At 43.4% G+C, this 25,041-nt stretch overlaps 1 protein-coding gene and 1 long non-coding RNA gene across 3 annotated transcripts; one reads left to right on the top strand and one right to left on the bottom strand.

Annotated features, from left to right (window-relative positions):
* The first annotated feature begins 208 nt into the window (after positions 1–208).
* On the top strand, positions 209–21,481 carry FAM187B (family with sequence similarity 187 member B). Of its 2 annotated transcripts, none has more exons than XM_015071973.3 (2): positions 209–1,789; positions 21,072–21,481. In XM_015071973.3, the coding sequence occupies exons 1-2, from the start codon at positions 1,077–1,079 to the stop codon at positions 21,457–21,459; spliced, it is 1,101 nt and encodes a 366-aa protein (XP_014927459.2). In that variant the 5' UTR covers positions 209–1,076; the 3' UTR covers positions 21,460–21,481. The 2 variants fall into 2 exon arrangements, with proteins under 2 accessions (XP_014927459.2, XP_014927460.2); XM_015071974.3 differs by lacking the exon at positions 209–1,789 and adding an exon at positions 15,116–18,316.
* On the bottom strand, positions 16,981–24,274 carry LOC128313261 (uncharacterized). Its single transcript, XR_008293712.1, has 2 exons — positions 22,349–24,274; positions 16,981–17,948 (listed from the first exon to the last, which is right to left on the bottom strand). It is a non-coding gene; the product is annotated as an uncharacterized LOC128313261 (long non-coding RNA).
* Between the last annotated feature and the right edge of the window lie 767 nt (positions 24,275–25,041).

The raw sequence follows: 25,041 nt of genomic DNA, 5'->3' as shown, positions 1-25,041 counted from the left end.
AACAAAAGGAACAAGAAATGTATTTGAAACCAGCAGGATGGAGGCTGTTGGCTGAGCTACTTTTTTTTTTTTTTTAGGTTTATTTATTTATTTTGAGAGAGAGAGAGCACATGGGAGGGGCAGAGAGAGGGAGAGAAAGAATCCCAAGAAGGCTCTGCACTGTCAGCGTAGAGCCCAAGGCAGGGATCAAACTCATGACCCTTGAGATCAAACCAGAAGTCGGATGCTTAACGGACTGAGCCACCCAGGCACCCCTGCCTGAGATACTTTTAAAGGCAAATGATATACTTCATGAACTTGCAGCTTTAGTGGAAGCAGCTGGAATACAGAAGAGTGTGCGTGAAAGTTCACTAAAGTTGGCCAAAATTTGGGAAGGCCTTTGAGAGGCAAAATCCAATTAGCTAGTTAAATCTTTATTACCCATTGTTAAAGACTCTGAATGAATTCAGATACTCCCAGAAAATCCTTAAGATACCCCCAGGTAGGCAAAAGTGCTCAGTGAAAGAGAAATGAAGAATATGGCTCCCGATGCATGCCTGATAGGGTGCCTCTGCAGTGACAGAGAGACAGAGAGGGAGAGAGTGGGAAAGAGATGGGGCACACCTTGCACAGAACTGTGGGTGTGGGTTTTTTTGCAAATGGAGTTGGCTGGAGCCTCTTAGGTCCCAAACTTTGGAAGGCAGGAAGCAGGCCAAGGAAACTGTTCATGTGGAAAGGAGTGCAACTCTTTCAATGTCACCTCAGATGTAACCAAGGATGATAATGGCAAAGAAGATATTTCTCTGGAGAGTGGAGACAGGAGCCCAGGGAACAAAGATTTAGAAAGCACCCCCACCCCACCTCAATTAGCAGATCTGGTGCTAATTAAGCAGTCCTCCCCAGTTACAAGACAGGAGGCCCTTGCAGTGTTTACTCAGTGGATTTTAGAAATGGTACAGACCAGTGATTTCTGTGTACTCCTAGAAGTGCAGCAGACCAAGTGTCATTCTGCTGCCCAGGGCTGATGCCCGAGTTCTGTGGGTGACTTCACAATGCCCAAGATGGTTCCCAGCATCCTTTTGTAGTCTCAGGTTACCATGTTGGCCACCCTGTGGCTGCTTAGCCTTTCTCTCCCCACTCTGTGGGCCCAGAAATTAATCAGTTGTGCCTATAAGAGTCTCTGCCAGCAGGCCCTAGTCTCAGGCAATGATGCCGTCCTGCAGTGTGACTATCCCAAAGCACTCTGGTACTTCTCTTCCATTCTAGGGGAAGATCCCTTCCTGCTCTCCTCAATGACTCACATAAAGAAACTGCCTGGGGGCAGCCTTCAACTGACCAAACCTCAGCCCTCCCAGACAGGCCTCTATCACTGCCAGGACAATGACAACGCCCTTGTGGTAGAGTATGAGACTGATTTCCAAGATGCCACCGCCTTGCATGTTACGCACGAAAGCCTGGGCCAAGAGCCCCTGCAAAATGAGACCCTGAGACTGGGTGGCCACGTACTCGTCTTCACCCACTGGGAGCCCTGGCAGGACTGTAACCACTGTGGGGGCCCTGGTGAGCGGAAACGCCTGGGGTATTGCTACATTGGGGAGCCCCAGGAAAAACCCATGCCCTGTTGGCTCTATCTGAGAGCGGAGAAGGCACGACACAGCCGTATGCGGCCCGAATTGCAGGTGGAAGCCTGTCTTGTACCCTGTGACCACGTTAAGGAAATCAACCAGCCATACTTCATCTTTGACATATATCAGTTGGGCAAGTTGACCAACAACATGTGGCTTACCTGCCCCTTGGCCTCCATCTACAGGTGACTGGACCAGGGCATCAGCCCTGCACCTGACCCTCACCTAGGCTTTGTTTCCTAAGCCCACCTGGGCCAGGGGTTTGCCTTCCAGTGGAAAAGCAGGCTCTGTCTCCCACCCATAAGCCTTCATGGTCAGTCTGTCCAGGAAGGGGTCTCTTCACTGGCTTGTTTAGGTAGATGTTCATTCATTAGGAACTACTTTTGCCCCTTCTGAGCCAGGCCCTGGGTAGGGTGCTACTGGGGACACAGGGGTGACCAAAAAAGTTTAGTCCCTGCCTTCATAGGCTCCTGATATTCAGGAGTGACCAAATGTAAAACCTAGAGACCAAGCACTTTGGCCCGTATTCATGTCAACATCATCACTAGTGTTGTTTCTGTCTCCTCACTGAACTCTGATGAATACAATTTGTTTACGCATCCTTGCATCAATGCCGTGGTATTTTTATTACTATCCCTTTGTAGTAAGTCATGATATCTGGTAGTATAGATTTTCCAACTTCGTCCTTCAAGACTGTCTTGATTAGTCTTAGCCATTTGTATAAAAATTTTGGAATCAGCTTGTAGTTTCCATCCCCGCCAAAACCCTATGTTTTAATAAATGGGGACTTCATTGAATTGAAAGATAAATTTGGGTAGAATCAATATATTACAATATTTAGACTTCTGATCCATTAACATCATAAATATTTCTTTTATTTAGGGTTTGTTAAATTTCTCCCAGTAATGTACAGTTATTAATGTAGAGCTTTTACATGTTTTATTATATTTATTTCTAAATACTTGATTTTCATGCAATTACAAATGTGTCTTTTTTATGGATTTATAAGGCATGATTTAATAAGTTGGTACATGAAATAAAATAATCCAAGTTTGTAAACAGTGTTTTGACTATTGACAAAATTTTAATATACCTGATATTAAGATCTGATTCAAGTCACAGGTATGTATTATATATATACATACACGTAACAAATATATTATACATATTATTATAATGTACAACATACATAAAATATATATTATATACAGTATTATATTATGCTGTACACCTGAAACTAATACAACCTTCTATTTTAATAATCCTTCTTCAAACCCCTCTTCAATTATCATCCCTCTATACAGAGACAGGTATAACTAAAATATAATGTTATATTAGTTTCAGGTGTATAACATAGTGATTCGATATTTGTATACACTGTGAAATAATCACCATGATAAATCTAATTACCATCCATCATCATACAAAATTACAAAATTTTTTTCTTGTAATAAGAATTTTTAAGATTTATTCTCTTAATAACTTTCAAATATGCAATAAAATATTATTGACCATTGTCACCATGTTGTACATTACATCTCCATGATTTATTTATTTTATAACTGGAAGTTTGTACTTCTTGACTCCCATCACTAATTCCACCCACTCCTCAACGTTCCTCCCCTCTAGCAACCAATCTGTTTTTTATTTCTATAAATTTTAGTTTGTTGAGTTTTTTAGATTCCATATACAAGTAAAATCACGGTATTTGTCTTTCTCTGTCTGACTTATTTCACCTAGTATAATGCCTTCAAGGTCCACCCATATTGTCGTAAATGTCAATATTCCATTCTTTTTTATGGCTGAGTAGTATTCCACCGTGAATTTACACTCCATCTTCTTTAGCCATTCATCCACTGATGGACATTTAGATTGTTTCTGTATCTTGGTCATTGTAAATAATGCTTCAGTGAACATAAGGGTGTGTATATCATTTCAAATCAGCGTTTTCATTTTCTTGAGGTAAGTTCCCAGAAATGGACTTGCTGGATCATGTAGTAGTTCTATTTTTAGTTTTTGGAGGAACCTCCAAACCGTTTTCCATTGTGGCTGTACAAATTTACATTCCCACCATCAGTACATGAGGGTTCATTTTTCTCCACATTCTCACCAACACTTGTTATTTCTTATCTTTTAAATAATAGCTGTTCTAACAGGTGTGATGTGATATCTCATTGTGGTTTAGATTTAAATTTCCCTGATGATGAGTGATGTTGAGCCTGTGCCTGTTCATGTGCCTGTTAGCTATATGTCTTCTTTGGAAAAATATGTATTCAGATGCTCTGTCCATTTTTAAATTCGATTATTTGGGTTTTTGCTATTGAGTTGTATAAGTTCTTCATGTATTTTGGATATTAACCCCTTCTTGGAAAAATAATTTTCAAATGTTTTCTCCCATTCAGTAGGTTTCCTTTTCATTTTGTTGATGATTTTCTTTGCTGTGTAGAATCTTTTTAGTTTAATGTCCCATTTTTTTATTTTTACTTTTGTTGGCATTGCTTTTGGGGTCAAATCCAAAGATATGTTGCCAAGACCAATGTCAAAGAGCTAACTGCTTATGTTTTCTTCTAGGAGTTTTATGGTTTCAGGTCTTATATTTAAGCATTTAATCCATTTGAGTTAATTTTTGTGTATAATGTAACGTGAAGGTCTAGTTTCATTCCTTTGCATGTAGCGTCCAGTTTTTCCCAACACCATTTATTAAAGAGACTGTCCTTTCCTAATTATATATTCTTGGATACTTTGTCATAAATTGACCATATATGTGTGAATTTACTTCTGGGTTCTCTGTTCTGTTCTATTGATCTATGTGTCTATTTTTATGCTAATTCCACACTATTTTGATTATTATAGCTATGTAATATAGTTTGAAATCTTGGGGTGTGATGCCTCCAGCTTTGTTATTTCTCAAAATTGCTTTGGTTATTTGGAGTCTTTGGGGTTCCATACAAATTTTAGGATTATTTGTTCTATTTCTGTAAAGTATGCTATCAGAGTTTTGATAGGGATTGTCTTGAATCTATAGGTAATATGGATAATATGGACACTTTAATAATATTAATTCTTCCAATTCATGAACACAGAATATCTTTCTATTTATTGGTGTCTCCTTCAATTTCTTTCATCATTGACTACAGTTTTCAGTATATAAGTCTTTCACCTTGTGGGTTAAATTTATTCCTAGGTATTTTATTCTTTTTGATGTAATTGTAAATGAGATTATTATCTTAATTTCTCTTTCTAACTATAGTTGATGTATGGAAAGGCAACTTATTTTTGTACATTGATTTTGTACCCTACCACTTTATTGGATTTGTTTATTTAAACAATTTTTTGGTGAAGTCCTTAGGGTTTTCTACATATAAAACCATATTGTCCACAAATAGTGATCGTTTTACTGCTTCCTTTCCAAGTTGGATGACTTATTTCTTTGTCTTGTCTAATTGCTATGTCTAGGATTTCCAGTACTATGTTGAATAAAAGTGGTGAGAGTGGGCATCTTTGTCTTGTTCCTGACGTTAGAGGAAAAGCTTCCAGGTTTTCACCATTAAGTATAACGTGAACTGTGGGCTTGTCATATATGGTCTTTGTTATGTTGAGGTACATTCCCTCTATAACTACTTTTGAGAATTTTTATTATAAATGGATGTTGAATTTTGTCAAATGCTTTTTCTATATCTACTGAGATAATCATATGACTTTTATCCTTCATTTTGTTGACATGGTGTTATCACATTCATTGGTTGATTTGTGGATGTTGAATCATTCTTGCATTCCTGGAATAAATCTCACTTGGTCATGGCTTATGAGCCTTTTAATGTATTGTTGAATTTGGTTTGCTAATATTTTCTTGAGGATTTCTGCATCTGTGTTCATTGGGGATGTTGGCCTGTAATTATTTTCCTTTCCTTTCCTTTCCTTTCCTTTCCTTTCCTTTCCTTTCCTTTCCTTTCCTTTCCTTTCCTTTCCTTTCCTTTCCTCCTTTCTCTCCCACCCTTCGTCCCTCCCTCCCTCCCTTCCTTCCTCTTTTCATCCCTCCCTCCCTCTCCACCTTCCTTCCTTCTTTCCTTTCCTTTTTCCTTCTCTCTCCTCCCTCCTTCCTTCTTTCTTCCTCCCTCCCTTCCTTCCTTCTTCCCTTCCTTCTGCCCCCTATTTCTCCTTCTTCTTCCACCCCCCCTTCCTTCCCTCTTCCCCCTCCTCCTCCTCTTCCCCCTTCTCTTCCTTCTCTTCCTCCTTCCTCTTCCTCTTCCTCTTCCCCTTCTTCTTCTTCTGCATCCTTGTCTAGTTTTGGCATCAGGGTAATGCTGGTCTAAAGAGATGAGTTTGCCTCCTCTTGAATTTTTTTGGAAGAGTTTGAGAAGGATAAGTATTAAATCTTCTTTGAATGTTTGGTGGAATTCACCAGTGAAACTGTCTGGTCCTGGACTTTTGTTTGTTGGGAGGTTTTAGATTACTGATTCAATCTCTATACTAGTAATGTCTTTTGGGGTTTTCTGTTTCTTTATGATTCAGTCTTGGAAAATTTTATATTTCTAGAAGTTTATCTATTTCTTCTTGGTTGTCCAATTTGTTGATGTATAATTATTCACAGTAGTCTCTTATGATCCTTTATATTTTTGTGATCTCGATTGTAACCTCTCCTCATTCATGTCTGATTTTATTTATTTGGGCCCTTTCTCCCCACCTCTCTCTCTTTCTCCTTTAGTGAGTCTAGCTAAAGGTTTGCCAACTTTGTTTATCTTTTCAAGGAAACAACTCTTAGTTATGTTGATCTTTTCCATTGTCATTTTAGTTTCCATTTCATTTATTTCTGCTCTGACCTTTATTATTTCTTTCCTTCTACTAACTTTGGGTTTCATTTGTTCTTCTTTTTTTAGTTTCTTTGGTTGTAAAGTTAGATTGCTTATTTGAGATTTTCTGGTTTCTTGAGGTCTGTGTCACTATGGACTTCCCTCTTAGAACTACTTTTTCTATATCATAGAATATGGTATGTTGTATTTCCATTTTCATTTGTCTCAGGTATCCTTTGATTTCTCCTTTCATTTCTTTACTGACACATTGGCTGTTCAGGAGCATGTTGTTTAATCTCCACATATTTGTGATTTTTCCAGTTTTCTTCTTGTAATTGATTTCTAGTTTCATACTATTGGGGTTGGAAAAGATGCCCAATATGATTTCAGTCTTCTTTAATTTATTCAGACTTGTTTTGTGGCCTAACATATGATCTATCTTAGAGAATGTTCCATGTGCACTTAAGAATAATGTGCATCTACTGCTTTGGATAGGATGTTCTGTGAATACCTATTAAGTCCATCTTACCTAATGTGTCATTTAATGCTGTTATTTCCTTATTGATTTTCTGTCTGGATGATCTATCCATTGATGTAAGTAGTGTACTAAAGTCCCCTACTATTGTTTTGCTATCAGTTTCTCCCTGTTAATATTTCCTTTACATATTTAGGTGCTTCTGTGTTGGGTGCATTAATGTTTACAGATGTTATAGCTTGTTGGGTTGAATTCTTTATGTAATGCCCATCTTTGTCTTTAATTACAGAATTTATTTTAAAGTCTATTTTACCTGATATAAGTTAGGTTTCAGCCTTTTGTTTGTTTTCATTTGCATGAAACATCTTTTTCTAGCACTTTCAGTTTCTGTGTAATTTTACATCTGAAGTGAGTCTCTTTTAGGCAGCATATTAATGGACCTGGGTTTTGTTTTTTGTTTTTTGTTTTTAAATCCATGCAGCCACTCTATGTCTTTTGATTGGAGAATTTAGTTCATTTACATTTAAAGTAATTATTAATAGGTATATACTTATTCCCATTTTATTAATTGGTTTCTGGCTGTTTTGTAGTTTCTCTTTGTTCCTTTATTCTTCTCTTGCTCTCTTCCCTTGTTGTTTGGTGACTTTCTTTAGTTTTATGATTAGATTTCTTTCTCATCTTTTGTGTATCTGCTATAGGTTTTTGTTTTGCGGTTACCATGAGTCTCACATATAATGGCCTTATATATAATAGTCTATTTTAAATTGATAGCCAGCTGAGTTTGAGCACATTCTAAAACTCTACATTTTTACTTCCACCCTTCTGTTTATGTTTTTGATGTCACATTTTATATCTTTTTATTTTTGTGTATCCCTTAACTAATTATTGTGGGTATAGTTTTGATTGATTGATTGATTGATTGATCGATTGCAAGCATGTGCACGAGCAGCAGCATCAGGAGTGGAGGGAGAGGGAGGGAGAGAATTCCAAGCAGACTCCACAGCCAGTGCAGAGCCCAACACAGGGCTGATCTCATGACTGTGAGATCATGACCTGGGCCAAAATCCAGAATCAGATGCTTAACAGACTGAGCACCCAGGTGCCCCTAATTTTGTCTTTTAACCTTCACACTAGCTTTGTGATTAATCCATTATCTTTACTGTATATTTATCTTTACCAGTGATGTTTTTACTTTCATACACTTCTTGTTACTAATTAGTGTCCTTTCTTTTTGGCATATGTAAGTTCCTTTAACATTTCTCATAAGGCTGGTTTAGTGATGATGAACTTCTTTAGCTTCTGTTTGTCTGGAAAATTCTTTTTCTCTTTCAATTCTAAACGATAACCTTTCCAGGTAGAGTATTTTGGTTGGAAGTTTTTCATTTCAGCATTTTGAATATATTATGCCAACTTCCTTCTTCCTGCAACATGTCTGCTGAAAACTCTACTGATAGTCTTATGGGGATTCCCTTGTATGTAATAAGTTGCTTTTCTCTCACTGCTTTTAAGATTCTCTTGTTATCTTTATCTCTATCTCTTGACATTTTAGTTATATATGTGTCTTGGTGTACAGATCTCTTTGAGTTCATCTTTTTTGGAACCCTCTGGGATTCCTGGATCTGGATGTATGTTTCCTTCTTCAGTTTAGGGAATTTTTCAGCCATTATTTATTCAAATAAGTTTTCTTCTCCCTTCTCTCTCTCTCTTCTCCTTCTGAGTCTCCTATAATGTGAATGTTATCCTGCCTGATGTTGTATTCTAGGTCCCTTAAGCTATCTTTACTTTTTAAAATTCTTTTTTCCTCTTTTTGCTGCTCTGTTTGTGTGAGTTCCACTGCCCTGTCTTCCAGATCAGTGATCCTTTATTCTGTTTCATCTAGTCTGCTGTTGAACTCCTGTTGTGCATTTTCAGCTCAATTATTGTTTACAGTTCTGTGGCTTCTGTTTGGTACTTTCTTAGATTTTATTTATTTGTTTTTGTTGAAGTTCTCACTGTGTTCATTCATTTTTCTCCTGAGTATCGTTTTGTGACCATTACTTTGAACTCTTACTCTCTTGGGTAAGTTACTTATCTCCATTTTATTAATTTTTTTTCTAAATTTTATCTTGTTCCTTCATTTGGAAAAAAACTCCTCTGTTTCCTCAACTTGCTCAACTTTATGTGTTTGTTTCTAGATCTTAGGTGAAATAGCTACCTCTCCCAGTCTTGAAGAAATGACTTTGTGACTTTGTGTAGGAGATGAACCTTTATCATTCAACTGTGCCCTAGTTCTTGATTTTCTCTCATACCTTTTTGATTGTCCAAGCAGCCTGACTTATTCTTGCTTGGTCCCATTTGGTGAGGGTGTGCCAAGAATTTTCAGTGTTTCAAAAGGAGGAATCTCAGTCAACACCTAGTTTCAGGCTGATTGGCAGCAGCTTTTAAATTATGCCAATTTATACAGTCCTATGAGACAACAGTTATAAACCCTGCTGGCTTCTAAACTAGTTGATCTGTAGGTGTCCTTTGTGTGACAGATGTGAAAATTAGGGCTCCAGATGAGTTTATAAGCTCCATTCTGGAAGGTGACAGTGAACTGTAGTAAGGCCAAGGGAGAACACAAAGATGGTGCCCGTGGCCTACATTCTCTGAGAGCTCCTTCATAGCCTCTAGATGTGTGGCAAAACTCTAGGATGGGTAGATAGGTCTTTTTCACAGGAAGACTAGGATGTGTTTCAGTCTTCTGTAGAGTGCCCTAGGGATAGTAGCCTACCCGCACTGTCTCTCTAATTGTTTCAGTCCCACTGGGGCCTAGAAACACAAGCCCTACACCCCCTCCCCACAACCAACTACCAGAACCAGGCAATTAAGGGGAATCCCCTGTGTCAACTGGTTTGTTGGCATACTGGCCAGTTTTCATGAGACAGAAGGAGAGCACAGGGCCTGGGTGCATCCATTAGCTTTGGCAGGGGTGCAGGTGAGTGGAGGGCTGAAACACATGCCTGTCAACGTTGGAGGGACAGCTAAACAGACAAATTATATCTTCTAAGTTTCATCTTCTAATTGTTTGTTGTTGGTATATAAAAATACACTTGGTATTTGTATATGACTTTGTATCAAATTATTTTGCTAAATTCACTTACCTCTAGTAAAATGCTGAGTGGAGAGGTTGATGGCAGACATGCTTATCACTATTAAATATAATACTGCTCTAGGTTTTTAGTAGAAATACTATCAAATTAGTAAAATTCCCTTTTATTCCTAGTTTTCCAAGAGTTTTGAGCCATGAATGAGTGTTGAATTTTATCAAATGATTTTTCTGCATCTAATAAGGGGATAATATGGTTTTCTCCTTTGTTATGTTATTATGGTGAATTACATTGATTGATGTTCATATGTAAACCCAAGCTTGCCTTCCTGGGATAAACCCAGTGTGGTCATGATGTTTATTCTTTTTACTTATCATTGGAAGAAATTTGCTAATATTTTGTTTAGGATATTGTGTCCTTGTTCATGAAAGAGATTGGCCTGATATTTTCCTTAGTTGTGATATCCTCATAAGGTTTTGGTGTCAAGGTGATGCAGGCCTCATAGAAGTTTGGAAGTGTTTCATCTTTTTATATTTTTGGAGGGATTTTGAAAGATTGATGCCATTTCTTAATCATTAAAAAATGTTTGCAAGAATTCAGTGGTAAATCTTTCTGGGATTAGAAGGATTTTGTGCATAGGTTTTTAATTACAAATTCAATTTCTTTCATAGTAAACATAGAACAGTTCAGAATTTTTCTTGTGACAGTGTCGTTAAGCTTTTCAATGAATTTATCCATTTTATCTAAATTTTTGTGTAAGTTTTGGCCAAAAGTTGTTTTTAATATCATCTGATTATCTTTTTATGCCTGAAAGTAGTAATATCTCTTTTTTCATTACTGGTAGTTGTTATTTAGGCCTTCTTCCTGTTTTTTTCTTGATCAATCTTGCTAGGGCTTTATCAATCTCATTCATCTTTTAAAGAACCAACTTTTGGTTTGTTGGTTTTGTTTTCTATCTAAGTGATTTCTGGTGTTTGAGATACTTGCCTAGATCTCTAGTTTTTATCCCCCACCCCCTCAAAATATGTATTTAGGCTGGAAATTTCCCCCTAGGTATAACTTACTTGCATCTTACAAGTTTTAATATTATATTTTTATCTTCATTCAGTTAAAAATACTTTATATTTTCAATTGTGGTTTCTCTTTTGATCCATTAGTTATTTAGGCATTTCACTGTACAAATTTCGAATATCTAGTGATGTTCTTGTTATCTTTTTGTCATTTGAGTCTAACTTAATTCTACTGACCAAAAATGTGATTCTATTCCTTTAACATTATTGAGACTTGTTTTATGATCTAAAATATGGTCGATTTTGCCAAATATTTCATGTAATTAGAAAAAATATGTGATCTGAAGTTGAGTGCAGTATTCTACATTACATATATGATTAAGTCAAGTTTATATCATATAGCTCAAATATTCTTTATTGTTACTAAATTTTTATTTGCATATTGCCTTGTGGATTTGTCTATTTCAACATTTAGTGCTATAAGATTTTGCTTCATATATTTTTAGTTTCACACAAATTTAGGATCATTATAACTTCCTATCAAACTGACCATCTTATACAATGGCTCTTGTAATCTCTATTAATACTTTTGGCCTTAATGTCTACTTTCTGTTATTAGTATAGCCACTATACCAGTTTTCTGTTATTTAGTGTTTGCATGATATTTTTCCATGTCTTTACTTTCAACTTTTCTGTATCTTTTTACTTAAAATGAATCTCTTAAGAAGTAAATACTTAGGGGCACCTGGGTGACTCAGTTGGTTGAGCGTCTGACTTTGGCTCGGGTATGATCTCATGGCTCATGAGTTCGAGCCCTGCATCAGGTGATGTGCTGACAGCTCAGAGACTGGAGCCTGCTTCAGATTCTGTGTCTACCTTTCTCTCTACCCTCCACCCCCCGACAGCTTGTGCTCTGCCTCTCTCTCTCTAAAAAAAAATAAACATTAAAAAAAAGAAGTATATATTTAGATTTTTGTTTTGGTATTCAGTGTGAAAATCTTTGTCTTTTAATTGCAGTATTTAGTTCATTTACATTTAATGTAATTACTGATATAGTTGGGTTTAAGTTTACCATCTTCCTCTTTGCTTGTTACATGTTCTGTCCCTTCTTTGACTCTTTTGTCTTGTTTTACTTTTGGATTTACCAAGTATTTTTAAAAATTTTAATTCCAATATAGTTAACATACAATGTTATATTAGTTTCAGGTGTACAATATAGTGATTCAACAGTTCTATACATCACCCAGTGCTTATCACAACAAATGCATTCCTTAATCTCCATCACCTATTTAACTCATCCCCCCACCTACCTCCCCTCTGGTAACCATCAGTTCTCTATAGTTAAGATTCTGTTTCTTGGTTTTCCTCTCTCTTTCTCTCCTTTTTTTTTTTCCTTTACTCATTTGTTTTGTTTCTTAAATTTCCCATATGAATGAAATAATTTGTCTTTCTCTGACTTATTTCATTTAGCATTACACGGTCTAGCTCCATCCATGTTGTTGCAAATGGCAAACTTTCATTCTTCTTTATGGCTGAATAACATCCCATTGTATAGATATCATATCTTCCTTATGCATTCATCTATTGGTGGACACTTGGGCTGCTTCCATAATTTGGCTATTTTAAATAATGCTGTTATAAACATATGGGTGCATATATCTTTTTGAATGAGGGTTTTTGTATTTTGAGGGTGAATACCCAATAGTGCAATTACTGAATCATAGGGAAGTTCTATTTTTAACATTTTGAGGAACCTCCATACCATTTTCCACAGTGGCTGCACCAGTTTGTATTCCTACCAACAGTGCAAAGGGTGTTCATTTTCTCCATATCCTTGCCAACACTTGCTGTTTCTTGGGTTTTTTATTTTAGCCATTCTGATAGGTGTGAGGTGATATCTTATTGCAGTTTTGATTTGCATTTCCCTGGTGATGAGTGATATTAGCATCTTTTCATGTGTCTGTTGGTTATCCGGATGACTTGTTTGGAGAAATGTCCGTTCATGTCTTTTTTGCCATTTTTAATTGGATTATTTGTTTTTGGGGTGTTGAGTTGTATCAGTTATTTATATATTTTGGATATTAACCCTTTATTGGATATGTCATTTGCAAATATCTTCTTCTATTCAGTAGGTTGCCTTTCAGTTTTGTTGACTGTTTCCTTTGTCGTGTAGAAGCTTTTTGTTTTGATGTAGTCTCAATAGTTTATTTTTGCTTTTATTTCCCTTGCTTTAGGAGACATATCTAGAAAAACGTTCTAAGGCCAATGTCAGAGGCACTATTGCCTGTTCTCTCTTCTCGGATTTTTATGGTTTCAGTCTTACACTTAGGTCTTTAATCCATTTCGAGTTTATTTTTGTGTATGGTGTAAGAAAGTGGTCCAGTTTTATTCTTTTGTATGTCGCTGACCAGTTTTCCCAACACCATTTATCGAAGAGAGTGTCTTTTTCCTATTGGATATTCTTTCCTGTTTTTTTGATGATTAAGTAATCATATAATTGTGGGGGGTTTTCTGGGTTTTCTATCCTGTTCGCCACAATCAGGTGGGATTTATTCCTTGTATACAAAGGTGGCTCAATATTTGTAAATCAATCAACATGGTACATTACATTAATTGGAGAAATAATAAAAACCATATGATCTTTTCAATAGATGCAGAAAAAGAATTTGACAAAGCACAACATCCAATCATGATAAAAGCCCTCAACAAAGGCCACATATGAAAAACCCACAGTGAACATTATATTCAGTGGGGAAAAGTTGAGAGCTTTCCCCTTAAGGTCAAGAAAAAGATAAGGATGTCCATTCTTGCCACTTTTATTCAACATAGTACTGGATTCACCAAGCACTTTTTTTTTTTTTTACCCAGTATTTTTTAATTATTCCATTTCCCCATCATGAGCTTATTAGATATGCATTCTTTTATGATTTCGCTAGCGATTACAAAATTAATTCTCACTCATTAGAATATAATATAATATAAATTTGTACTTGTACCATTACCTCGACAATGTGGAGACCTTATAACTTTTTAGCTCCGTTTATGCTTCCGTCTGTTGTGCTTAGTATTTTTTATTCTAAATACATTTTAAACCCCATAAGACATTATTTTTAAATTCTCTAAATATTAATTTAATTTTGCCCACATATTTACTCTTCTGGTAGTTTTTATTCCTGTGTTGCCTTGCTTTCATTTGGGATCAGTTTCTTGCTGTCTGGAGAATTCTCTTTGGTATTGCTTTTAGTGTGCTCTGCTGTGGTAAATCCTCTCAGTTTTCATCTGAAAATATTATTTTTTGCCTCCGTCTTTAGAAGATATTTTAACTGTGGTCTATAGAAATCTATATATAGAATTCTAGATTGGCAGTCGTTTACTTTTAGTGCTTTGAAGGTGGCATTGCATTGTCTTCTAGCTTCCATCATTTCTTTTTTTTTTTTTCCCATCATTTCTTTTTAAAAGTCCGTGTAGGGTCTTAGGATTATCACTTTCAAAGTTTGTATCTTTTTCTTCTCTGGCCATTTAAAACCATTTTTTTTTCAATTTTTTAAATTTATTTTTGAGAGCGAGAGAGAGAGAGAGAGTGAGCATGAGCCAGGGAGGGGCAGAGAGAGAGAGAGAGACACAGAATCCGAAGCAGGATCCAGGCTCCAGGCTCCAGGCTCCAGGCTCCGGGCTGTCAGCACAGAGCCCAACGTGGGGCTCGAACTCATGAGCTGTGAGATCATGACCCGAGCCGAAATCAGACGCCCGGCCGACTGAGCCACCCAGGCGCCCTTTCTCTGGCCATCTTTATTATTTCTTCTTTGCTTTTCAGCAGTGTCTTCCTATAAAGTTCCTGGGTGTGGCTCCATTTATATTTACCCTGTATGGGATTTGAAGGCCATCTTGAATTTGTTGCTTGATGTTTTTTGTCAGTTTTGGAAAGTTTTCATTCAGTACCTTAAAATATTACTTATGTGCCTGTCACTCCTTTGCTTCTGAGTCTCCATTTACATGAATGTTAGAACTTTTCACTATGTCTTATATATGTCTTGCACTTTTTTTTGGTATACTTCAATATAGATATTTTTCTGTGGTCCCATCTTTCATTTCCCTGATCTTCTTTTCTGTTGTGTTTAATAGATTGCTATCCTTTCTAGAGAATCCTCAATTTCACAAATTTCTTTTTTTAGTTCTAATATTTCCATTTGATTCTTTTCTGCTGGTTCAAAATCCTCTTCTTGTCCTCTCCTGAACATATTAATCCTGGTTATCTTAAAATCTATAGTTGTTATTAGCAAGAGTGTTGATCTAAGCTTCTCGGTTGTAGTAGTAAGCGGAAACCCCACCCACATTATTAAAGAATAGCAGGGAATCTGGATTCTCATGTGAAATCTGTTGGCTTTTACATGTTGGCCACTGATTTAAATACCCAACCCCCTCCACCAGGGAGGCCAATTCAAACATTTGTTCAGGCTGTATCCAGCCAGTCTGTTACTTCTCACCTAGACCGTGTGAAAATTGGAAGTGGGCTATCTCACAGTGGCCCCATATCCCCGCTTACGTGTTTAGAAAAGATCCCCTGGGCTGAGGAGACAGAGAGGGAGAGAGCTGGAGGGGAAACAACACAAGTATGACTGTTAATGTGTCTCAGAGGGATTTTAGAAGGTCCTGGGGAGCAGACAAAAACTCTGAACGGTTTTACAGATCTGAGAACAGAGGAGATGTGTGGCCCACTCCTGTGGTGAAGGTGGTGGTGAGATGGTATGGAAGCAGCCGTTCCAGAGTCGAAGCGTACAGCTTATGCCAAACACAGCCTGTAGAGGTCTCCACATGGGACAGGGACATGACTGAGAGAGCCCCCGGTCATAAGGAGCCAGGTAGAGGAAGGCAGGATGTCTTAGCAAAGACTTGGATGGAACTTTGACCTCACCCACTCACCACTCTCCTCCTTGTCCACTACTCCTTAGCCGCTCTGGCCTCTACACCCTTTAGATATGGCAGCCATGTCAGGGTCTAGCCATCTCTTGGGAATATTCTTCCTCCAGATATCCACATGGCCCTTTATGTCAATTTATTCAGGTGTTTGTGCAACTTCACCTCCTCGGTGAGTGTTCAGACAGGCCTGACCAGCCTCCCTGAGCTCGCACTCACGTCCATCTCTTCACTTTCTATGCCCATTTCCCTGCTTTACTCTTCACTTGATCTCAGCCAAAAGGCCGAGAAGCGATCCCCTGCTTTACTCTTATCTTTAGTGATTATTAGTCCTCATCATCTGAGGGTTCCATAATTGTGAATTCACCTGCTCGCTAAAATTTATTTGTAGCCCCAGGTCAACCCCCACAGTGGTTCCAAAGTCATTTGTGGACATGCAAAGAGGAGTGAAACAGTCGAATCACTTAATGCACATTCCCAGCTGAGGTTGAACAGGGAGACACTGCCTTCTGGTTTCAGTTATCATACTATTAACAAGTATCCTTTTCATGGTCTGCTTAGTGCCACTTTTGTTGTTGTTGTTGCATTTTTGTACTTTTTGTTGATGATTTCACTATTTAAAATGGCTCCCAGGCAGTGCTGACATGTTAGCCAGTGTCCCTAAGCACGAGAAGGCTGTGACATGTCTTGTCAAGAAAACACGTGTGTTAGAGAAGCATTGTTCAGGCATGAGTTAATAGTGCTGTTGTGTACAAGTTCATTGTTAATTAACAATATATATTAACTAAGAGGCCTTTAAACAAAAATATACATATAACAAAGTTATACGTTGAGCAGTTGACAGAAAATGTTATGACCAAAGGCTCATAGGACCTTGCTTAAGTCTGTATGTTTCCTACAATATTCAGTATTTGCTAATTCAGCAACTTTATAGAACATAACCGCCATGAATAAGGAGACTCTACTGTATCTGGTATTGTGTATTATATATTTGTTTATTATCTGTCTGTTCCACTAGAAGGTAAGTCCAAGAGGGAAGAGGCTTTGTCTAACCTGTTTGGGGCTGTGATTAGAATAAGGCACATGGTAGGCATTCAGGAAACTTGTGAAATGAGTGAGCAATCCTGCACAATAATTGTTTTTAATTTCAGTACTGAGAAGGAGTTTAGGAAAGGGTTTGGAAAGGGGACCACTGAGAAAAATATTTGCTTGTTTAAGATGAGTTGAATCATGCAGATATCTGTGGCGAGAGTCTGGGACCAGCACATGCAAAGGTCCTGGGGCAGGAGCCCTTTGCTTGCCTGATGTTTTCAGAAGGTGGCAGGGAGGCCAGCATGTCTGGGGAGGAGAGGCTGGGGGAGAGGGGTAGGAAATAAGAATGGTAACCAGACAGAATTTATTCACCTCTCCACCCCCTGCACTAAGAATTGTGTACAGAACATAGTAGGTGTTCAGGAAAAATGTGTTGAACATTCACATGTGACACGTTAATGCCAGAGCAGGGAATGGTGGAGAAAATCCTGAATAGACAAATTAAGTTTCCTCCTATCCCAGCAGAGTGGAGGGCTTGGAACAGATATTAGGTAGAGTTGTTAAACTGTCACCAGTCAAATGGGGATTGTGACCTCGCATACCCGTGAGGTGAGCTACAATTCAGCCTGCTGCCCAGGGCCGGCCTGGGTTTCATGGGTGACTTCACAATGGCCAGCGTGGTGCCCCGCCCACCGCCACAGTCCCAGTCCACCATGCTAACCACCCTGTGGCTGCTGCTCAGCTTTGCTGTCCCCTTGCCAGGGTTCTATGTCTCCTTCAGCTGTCCCGACGAGAAGCAATGCCAAAGAGCCCTCCTCTCGGACAATGACGTCTTCTTGCCCTGCAACTCTTCTGGGTCACAGTGGTACTTCTTCCTGCAAGACGGGACCAGCCGGTCCCACACACTCTCCAGTGCTTCCAACGTGGAAATCATACCTGACAGCGGCGTTCTCATTCGGAGTCCGTTGCCCTCCCAGACGGGTTTCTACCACTGCCAGGACAAGGACGGCCTCCAAGTGGTACAGTATGAGATTGACTTCCAGGATGTCAGCACCCTGCACATAACACACAAGGGACTGGGTCAGAAGCCCCTGCGGAACGAGAGCCTGAGTCTAGGTGGCAAAGGGATCGTCTTCACCCGCTGGGAGCCCTGGCAGGACTGTAACCGCTGTGGGGGGCTGGGCGAGCGGAAACGCCTGGGGTACTGCTACATCGAGGAGCCCCTGCAGGAACCCATGCCCTGCTGGCTGTATCTGGGAGGCAGGAAGGTGTGGTCCAGCCGCATGCGGCCCGAGATGCAGGTGGACGCCTGCCATGTCCCGTGCACGGCACTGACGTCGGATTACGTCCCCTTTGACAACTTTGAGATCACTGAGGAGTCGGGATCCGTGTGGCTCACCTGCCCCCTGGGATCTGTCTACAGGTGATGGAGACAGGCACCAGCCCTGCCCTTGGCTCCTAGCCAGGGTCCCCCAGGCTAGGAGCCTTCATGATGAATTCCTGCAGAGGGGAGGGGGCCCACATGGTCAGATTGCTCTCTGCTGGCCTCATCAGATGTGCCTTTGGTAAGAGCCCCCTGGCCCCCACACACAATTGAGTCACACAGGTAGAACAGGACCGCTGACCCTTCGGGAGGGCTTGGCTGATTCTGTGGCCGCTCCTGTGGTCGGCCATGCTGTGGATGTGGCGCTCATCAGACACCCCTGCGGAAGCCCCCAGCCTGGGGGTGGGGGTGGGGGGTGGACAGCCCGGGGTGGTCAGGGCTGGGATGGGAGAAGCCCACGTGAGTAATGAGGCTATGCCGGGGGAAGCTCAGAACGCTGTGGGACCCTGAGACCTCTGCTCATTGGGGAGGATCAGAGAGCCCCGAGGAGAGGAGGCTGCCCCGGGAGGGTACTCATCAGGGTCTGCCTCGCAGAACGCACACTCATGTTCTTGTATTCCTGCCTGGAGCCCCTGGGAAATCTCCCCTTGGCCTGTCTTCCCTAAGCCACCCGCACTGATGACCCTGACCCCGGTGAGAAGAATTACAACCACTCACAGCCCTGCACTTTAGCCACGGGCTGCATCCCAGCCCCAGAGCCAGAGCCGTGGGCCCCAGGGGGGCCATTTACAGATGAAGAAGCTGCAGCTCTCAGAAGGCACAGTCCTTGCCCGGCGGGGGGGGGGAATACACTGTGGCCCTAAATCCTGCAAGCTTGGCTACAGAGTCCCCGTGGCCTCCAGCCCCGCGTGCCAGGGATGGCTCCTCCCTTGCTAGGTGGGGGCCCCAGCAACCCCTTGGGGCCTCTGTAGCCACAGGCTCTGTCAGTGTGAACCCGCCACCTCCATCTGGTTTGCTTTCCCTTGTTCCAGCTGTGACCTCTGACCTCTTCTCCTTCTCACCCTCTCTCCATGGTGTCCCTTCCTCCTTTTTCCCTCCTCCTTTAAGTATAAAGGTAACAGCTACTCCCTATAACCCTCCCCCGCCACCCAGTTCAGAAGTGCAGGAAAGGGCACATGAGCCTCTCCACTTACCTGGACTGGGCCACCCACTCCACGCCGCTTGCCAGACAAGGAGTCCCTGGCTGCCAGTCACTGGGGACCTGAGATAAGAATCAAGGGAGGTCCCCAGAGGCTTTAGGAGTTGCCGGGTCTCAAGGGAGCCGAGTAGAGTGGCATTTCCTGTGAGGTTTACATCTTGGACTCTGGATTCATCCAGACCTGGGCTCCAATCCCAGCTCTGCCGCTTTTCCAGCTGTGCGACTTTGAGCCTGTGGTGTCCCTCTGGGCCTCAGTCTCCCTGTCTGTAGAATGCGGGTTGCATTCATTTCCTAAGGCTGTCACAACACAGTACCACACACTGGGTGGCTTACAACAATGTAAATGTATTCTCTTGCAGTTCTGGAGGCCAGAAGTCCAAAGCCAAGGCGTCACCAGGGCCACGCGCCCTGTGAGATGCTGGGTGGAATCTGTCCTGCCTCTGCCTAGCTCCTGGGAGTGGCAGGCAATCCTTGGCCTTCCTTGGCTTGTAGCTGCATCCCCCTGCCCCCCCCCATCTGTCCCTGTCATCATTCGGCATTTTCCCTGTGTGTTTGGGTCTGTGTCTCTTTTCCCTTTCTTTTTTTAAAATTTATTTAATGTTTATTTTTGAGAGAGAAAGACAGAGCGTGAGTGGGGGAGAGACAGAGAGAGAGGGGGACGCAGAATCTGAAGCAGGCTCCAGGCTGTCAGTCGGCAGAGAGCCCAACGCGGGGCTCGAACTCATGAACTGCAAGATCATGACCTGAGCCAAAGTCGGACGCTTACCCCACTGAGTCACCCAGGCGCCCCTCTTCCCCCTTTCTCAAAAGGACCCAGGTTGTATTGCATTTAGGGTCCAGGGATTTACTCCAGTCTGACCTCGTCTTCACTAATTACATCTGCAACACCCCAATTTCCAAAGAAGGTCACGTCCTGAGGTTTAGAACACGAATTTGGGGAGGACACGATCCAACTCAGTGCAGAGGTCTTGGTGGGCCCGGCCTCTTGGGCTCATTGTGATGTCTAAGGGGCAAATGTCTGTCCAGATGCAAAGCCCCACCCTCTAGTGGGTGTTCGTTTTTGCTTGCATGATGACCGGCCCTGTCAATGCCGTCTGTTGGGTCTCCTTTCTGTTCCTCGGTCACGACGGGCTGAGAAGTTGCCAGCACTGAAAGGAGATGAGGGAGCCAGCCCTGTGTGCCGAGGCACAGCCCTCGAGGCAGAGGGAACAGCCAGGGCAATGGCCCTGAGGCAGAAAGGTGCGTGCTGGAGGACCACCTAGGAGGCCAATGTGGCTGGGGCAGCCTAAGTGAGAGACAGAGTGGGGAAAATGAGGCCCGGCCAGGAAAGCGGCGGGGGGGAGTGGGGGGGTGCGTTCTTGCTGATTCCTCCAAGTAACCCTCAGAGGCAGGTATAGTCACACCCCCCGGTTTTCAGATGAGCAATGGGAGGCTTGAAGAGCTAGAGGCATTTTCCTGTCGCAGATTGAGTGGGGGTGGGGCTCTGAGCTCCCTGACACCCGTCCCCACCTTCCCCTGCTCTGTAGCACTCTTGGAGGGCATGCCCTGTGCGCTGTTCCCCAGGGAGGAGGGCGCCGCTGTCCCCATCTCCTCTCAGACACCAGTCCCCCAGGTACCCCCCGGGGCCACAGCAGCTGACCTTGTCCACCTTTGCAGGCCCATCCTCTGGGAAGCCGACAACATCCCCCTGACCTGGCAGAGCCAGCTCTCCAGCCAGGACTTGGACGCTATTCTAGAACCTTCCAACGGCGGCAAGCAACTGCGGGTCTTCCAGCCGGCCATTTACAAGTGCTTCGTGCAGCAGGAGCTCATGGCCCGGTTCAACCCCGTGCCCTTTCCAGGCACGGCGGAGACTCTCAGGGAAGAGGAAGGCGGGCCACACTGGGAGAAAGGGAAGACCCAGGAGGGGAAGGCCAGCTCCATCCTCAAGGGCCTCAAGTTGCTGCTGCTCCTGGGCACGGTCCTGGGCCTGCTGGGGGTGCTACTCAAGATCTTCCACCCTTCCCAGGGCAAAAGCAGTGACCAGGTGCTGCTGGTGAAATGAAGCAAGCCCTCTGTGCCCAGGACTCTTGGCCTCCTGTGTCTCCATCACTTTAACTGTCCTTCCCAAGGCACTTCTGGGGGGGTGGGGAGCGGCAGAGGCGGTGCCCGCAGGTGCAGAACAGGCCCATGGCCACAGCGAAGGCTGATGAGCTCTTCCCTGTTCCAGGTCCTGCTCGGTTAACCCCTTAGCAATCCCCATCCCGCAGATGAGGAAACGGAGGCAACTACTGTCCAGTAATTGGAAGGTGGGGGGTGGGGGCGCTCCAGTTTGAGCTCAGGTTGCCTGGCTCAAGTCTTGTGTTCTTCACAGGGAGGACGGGAGGGATGGAACTCACCATTTTCAGGGCGAGTCTCTGGGAGTTGGTAAACTGTAGCCACCTTAGGCAGCTTACTGCATTCCCCCGAGGACAAGGGCTGAGACAGGATGGGAGGGGGTGGCGGGGGGGGGGGGTCACACCCCGACCTGCAGATCCGCACTGGGCTCTGCCTTTCCTTGGTCGTCCTTGCCCCGCACTCCCTCAGATGTGCTGAGGGCTTTCAGGCTTAGCCATATCTGTCCGAGGCAGAGGGTGTTCCCAGGGTCGTAGCCCCGGGCCGCCGGACCTGTGTCACCCCTCCTGGCTCTTGCAGTGGAGAGAGAGCCCCAAGAAGGAGAGACAGACCCATTCTACCAGGACAAGGCGCCAGGCCTGGCCCAGCTGACCCACGGGAGTCACCAAGCCTAGTTGTTCCCAGAAATTATATACACTGTTCCGCAGAGTGCAAGAGTGAGAAATAAAATATTAATGCCTCGTAAAACTCGTTGCCCTGATATCCCACTGGACAGATCTGAAACTTCCAGAACAGAGCTTCTGCCCCTGAGCAGAGGGCAGAGCTCACTCCTCGCTTACCAGACACTGTTGCCAAAACACTTAAGGCTTCACACGGTGCCCACAGACGCAAAGGTTCCTGCAGAATCGGGAGGACATTCGTGGAGAACTAAACAGGGTCCGTTGGGAAACAGAGGCAGAGAATAATGATGACAGCAATGGCAAATATTTGTGAACTTCCTGGCATGATCAGAACTCACACCCTTCATGAACTTTATGTCCTCACAGCCACCCATGAGGCTGGGGTTCCTCCGAACCTTGTTTTGAAATAGTTTTTTAACGTTTATTTATTTTTGAGAGACAGAGAGAGACCGAGTTCGAGTGGGGGAGGGGCAGAGAGAGAGGGAGACCCAGAATCCGAGGCAGGCTCCAGGCCCCGAGCTGTCAGCACAGAGCCCCACGCGGGGCTTGAACCCACGAACCGTGAGAGCATGACCTGAGCCGAAGTCGGACGCTTAACCGATGGAGCCACCCAGGCGCCTCCAAACCTCATTTTGTAGTTGAAGACATCAAGGCACAGAGGGCTCAAGCACCCTGCCTGAGGTCACACAGCAAACTTGAGATGGGGCCAGCAACGGGAGAGTGAAGGAAGACCTTGGGGCCCTCCGACCAGCTCCCCAGAACCCCCGGTTTCCTGCACCCGCGGCGGCACATGTCGTGGTAGCCGGGGGTGGAACAGCCAGACCCAAGCACAGGCTGCCCCCAGGCCTGAGGACCACAGTCCACAGCCAAGGCAGTCCGTGTCCCCCGGCGGCAGGCAGACACTAAGGTGACCCCAGTGATTTTCACCTCCTGGTGTCCACGCTTTGTGGGGTTCCCCTTCCTGTCCAGTGTGGATGGCACCGGTGACTTGCTTCTAACCACATTCATACTCTTACTGTTAAGGGGTCAGAATGTCACCCCTGGATGAGGGTACATTGTATGAGACTCTGTCTTAGCCTCCCGGATGCAGAGAGAGGCTTGCTGGCCGAGTGAGGTCAGCAGCCATGGCGCAGAAGCCCGCTTGGTGTGAACCGTGAGTGGCCTCTAGGAGCCACAAGTAGTCCTTAGGACCTGAGGTGACAGCCCGGGCCTCAGTCACATGGTCCCCAGGAAATAAACTCTGCCAACAATTTGAGTAAGGCGGGAGGCAGGTTCTTCTGTCGAGCATCCGGATGAGAACACAGCCTGACCGACACTTGGACTGAGCAGAGGACCCCAGGGAGCCGCATCCGGACTCCTGACCCCTGGACACCAGGCTATCATGCACGTGTGTGGTTTTAAGCCACTTAGTGTACTGCCATTTGTTACGCAGCAGTAGGCAACAAACGCCCCCCCCCCATAACCCCCGGTCCCCCTGAGGTCCCCTGCAGCTTCAGCGGTGACGCAGACAGTTGCCTCCCCTCAGGGGCCAGGCCAGCAGCTGGGCAGCTGGTGCCCCCGGGAGCAATCCTTACCCAAGAGGGATGGCGGTGGGAGCCACAGGTCTGGGGCGCATCCAACACCTTCCCTCAGGCTCTTCAGTGACACTGACCTTCAGGTGGGCACAGCGGCAACCGGCCCATCCATGCCCGTTCATCAGGTGAGCCCCTCTCGGGCCCTGCTCCCCCTCACTTCCGCGTCCCCAGATTAGATTCAGCAAGTATTTTCTCAGCCACATGTTCCCCTCTTGTCTCCTGGGACATGGATGTTAGACCTGCTGCTGTCCCACGGGTCCCTGAGACTGTTGATTCCCCACCGCACCCCCCCCCCCATCTTCTCTTCAGGTCGGAGAACATCTGTTGATCAAGTTTGCTGTCACCTCCCTGGGTCCTCTCTGCTGGGTTCTTCCGTCCGTCCAGTGAGCCTTTTCCTTTGGCTAAAGTATTTTTTGGTTCTCAAATTTCCATCTAGTTGTTCAGACCTCCTAGCTCCTTGCTGATACTTTCTTTTTAACAAGAATTTCTTTTTTAATGTTTGCTTTTGAGAGAGAGACAGAGCATGAGCAGGGGAGGGGCAGAGAGAGAGGGAGACAGAGAATTGAAGCAGGCTCCGGACTCCAAGCTGTCAGTACAGAGCCCGACGTGGGGCTTGAACCCACGAACCATGAGATCATGGCAGAAGTAGTCCAAGTCACTTCTAAGCTAGAGCACTTAATTCCAGAGCAAAATACTCTGGAATTTCTCTTTCCAGATTCCAGATTCCAGATTCCAGAGCAAAATACTCTGGATTCCTCTTTCCTCTGTGCAGAACCCATAGCCCTTGTGATGGAGGGTGTTCTGCCAGCCTGGGTCGAGGTATGAGCAGCGTTCCAGCTGACCCACAATACACATGGCACATAAGTTAGAAATAAACTTTTGTTATTATAAGCCGTAAGGCTTGGGGGATGTTTGTTACCACAGCATGAGCAGCCTATCCTGACTGACACACTCTCCTTCCAAAACACTTTTCACTTCTGCGATTTTTCACTTGCTTTTGTCGCCGTTGGGCTAATATTTTTCTTTACCCACTGAACTGAGAGCTCCATGAGGTCCGGGATATTTTTTGTTGTTTCCCCACTGTATCTCCTGAAACAGCTGGAACATAGCAAGAGTGTCAATTGACTGAAGGAAGAAATCAATGAGCCATAATCCTAGGAGGTCAGTATAATTATCGCTATTTTACAGGGATGAAATGGAAGCTCAGAATGGTTGCATTGGTTGCTCAATGACACATGGCAGGAAAATGGCAGCGATTGGATCAGAACCTAGGTCTCC

Source organism: Acinonyx jubatus, chromosome E2 (genome assembly GCF_027475565.1).
Source record: "Acinonyx jubatus isolate Ajub_Pintada_27869175 chromosome E2, VMU_Ajub_asm_v1.0, whole genome shotgun sequence".
NCBI classification, from domain to species: Eukaryota; Metazoa; Chordata; class Mammalia; order Carnivora; family Felidae; genus Acinonyx; species Acinonyx jubatus.
Note: the sequence above shows the minus strand (reverse complement) of the source record. Positions and strands in the feature narration are given on the sequence as shown.

Excerpts from the sequence above, each read along its gene's own strand:
- FAM187B (XM_015071974.3), top strand. The coding sequence starts at position 17,547 with ATGGGTGACTTCACAATGGCCAGCGTGGTGCCCCGCCCACCGCCACAG. Across the intron at positions 18,317-21,071 it reads CCCCTGGGATCTGTCTACAG|GCCCATCCTCTGGGAAGCCG; the intron begins GTGATGGAGACA and ends CCACCTTTGCAG.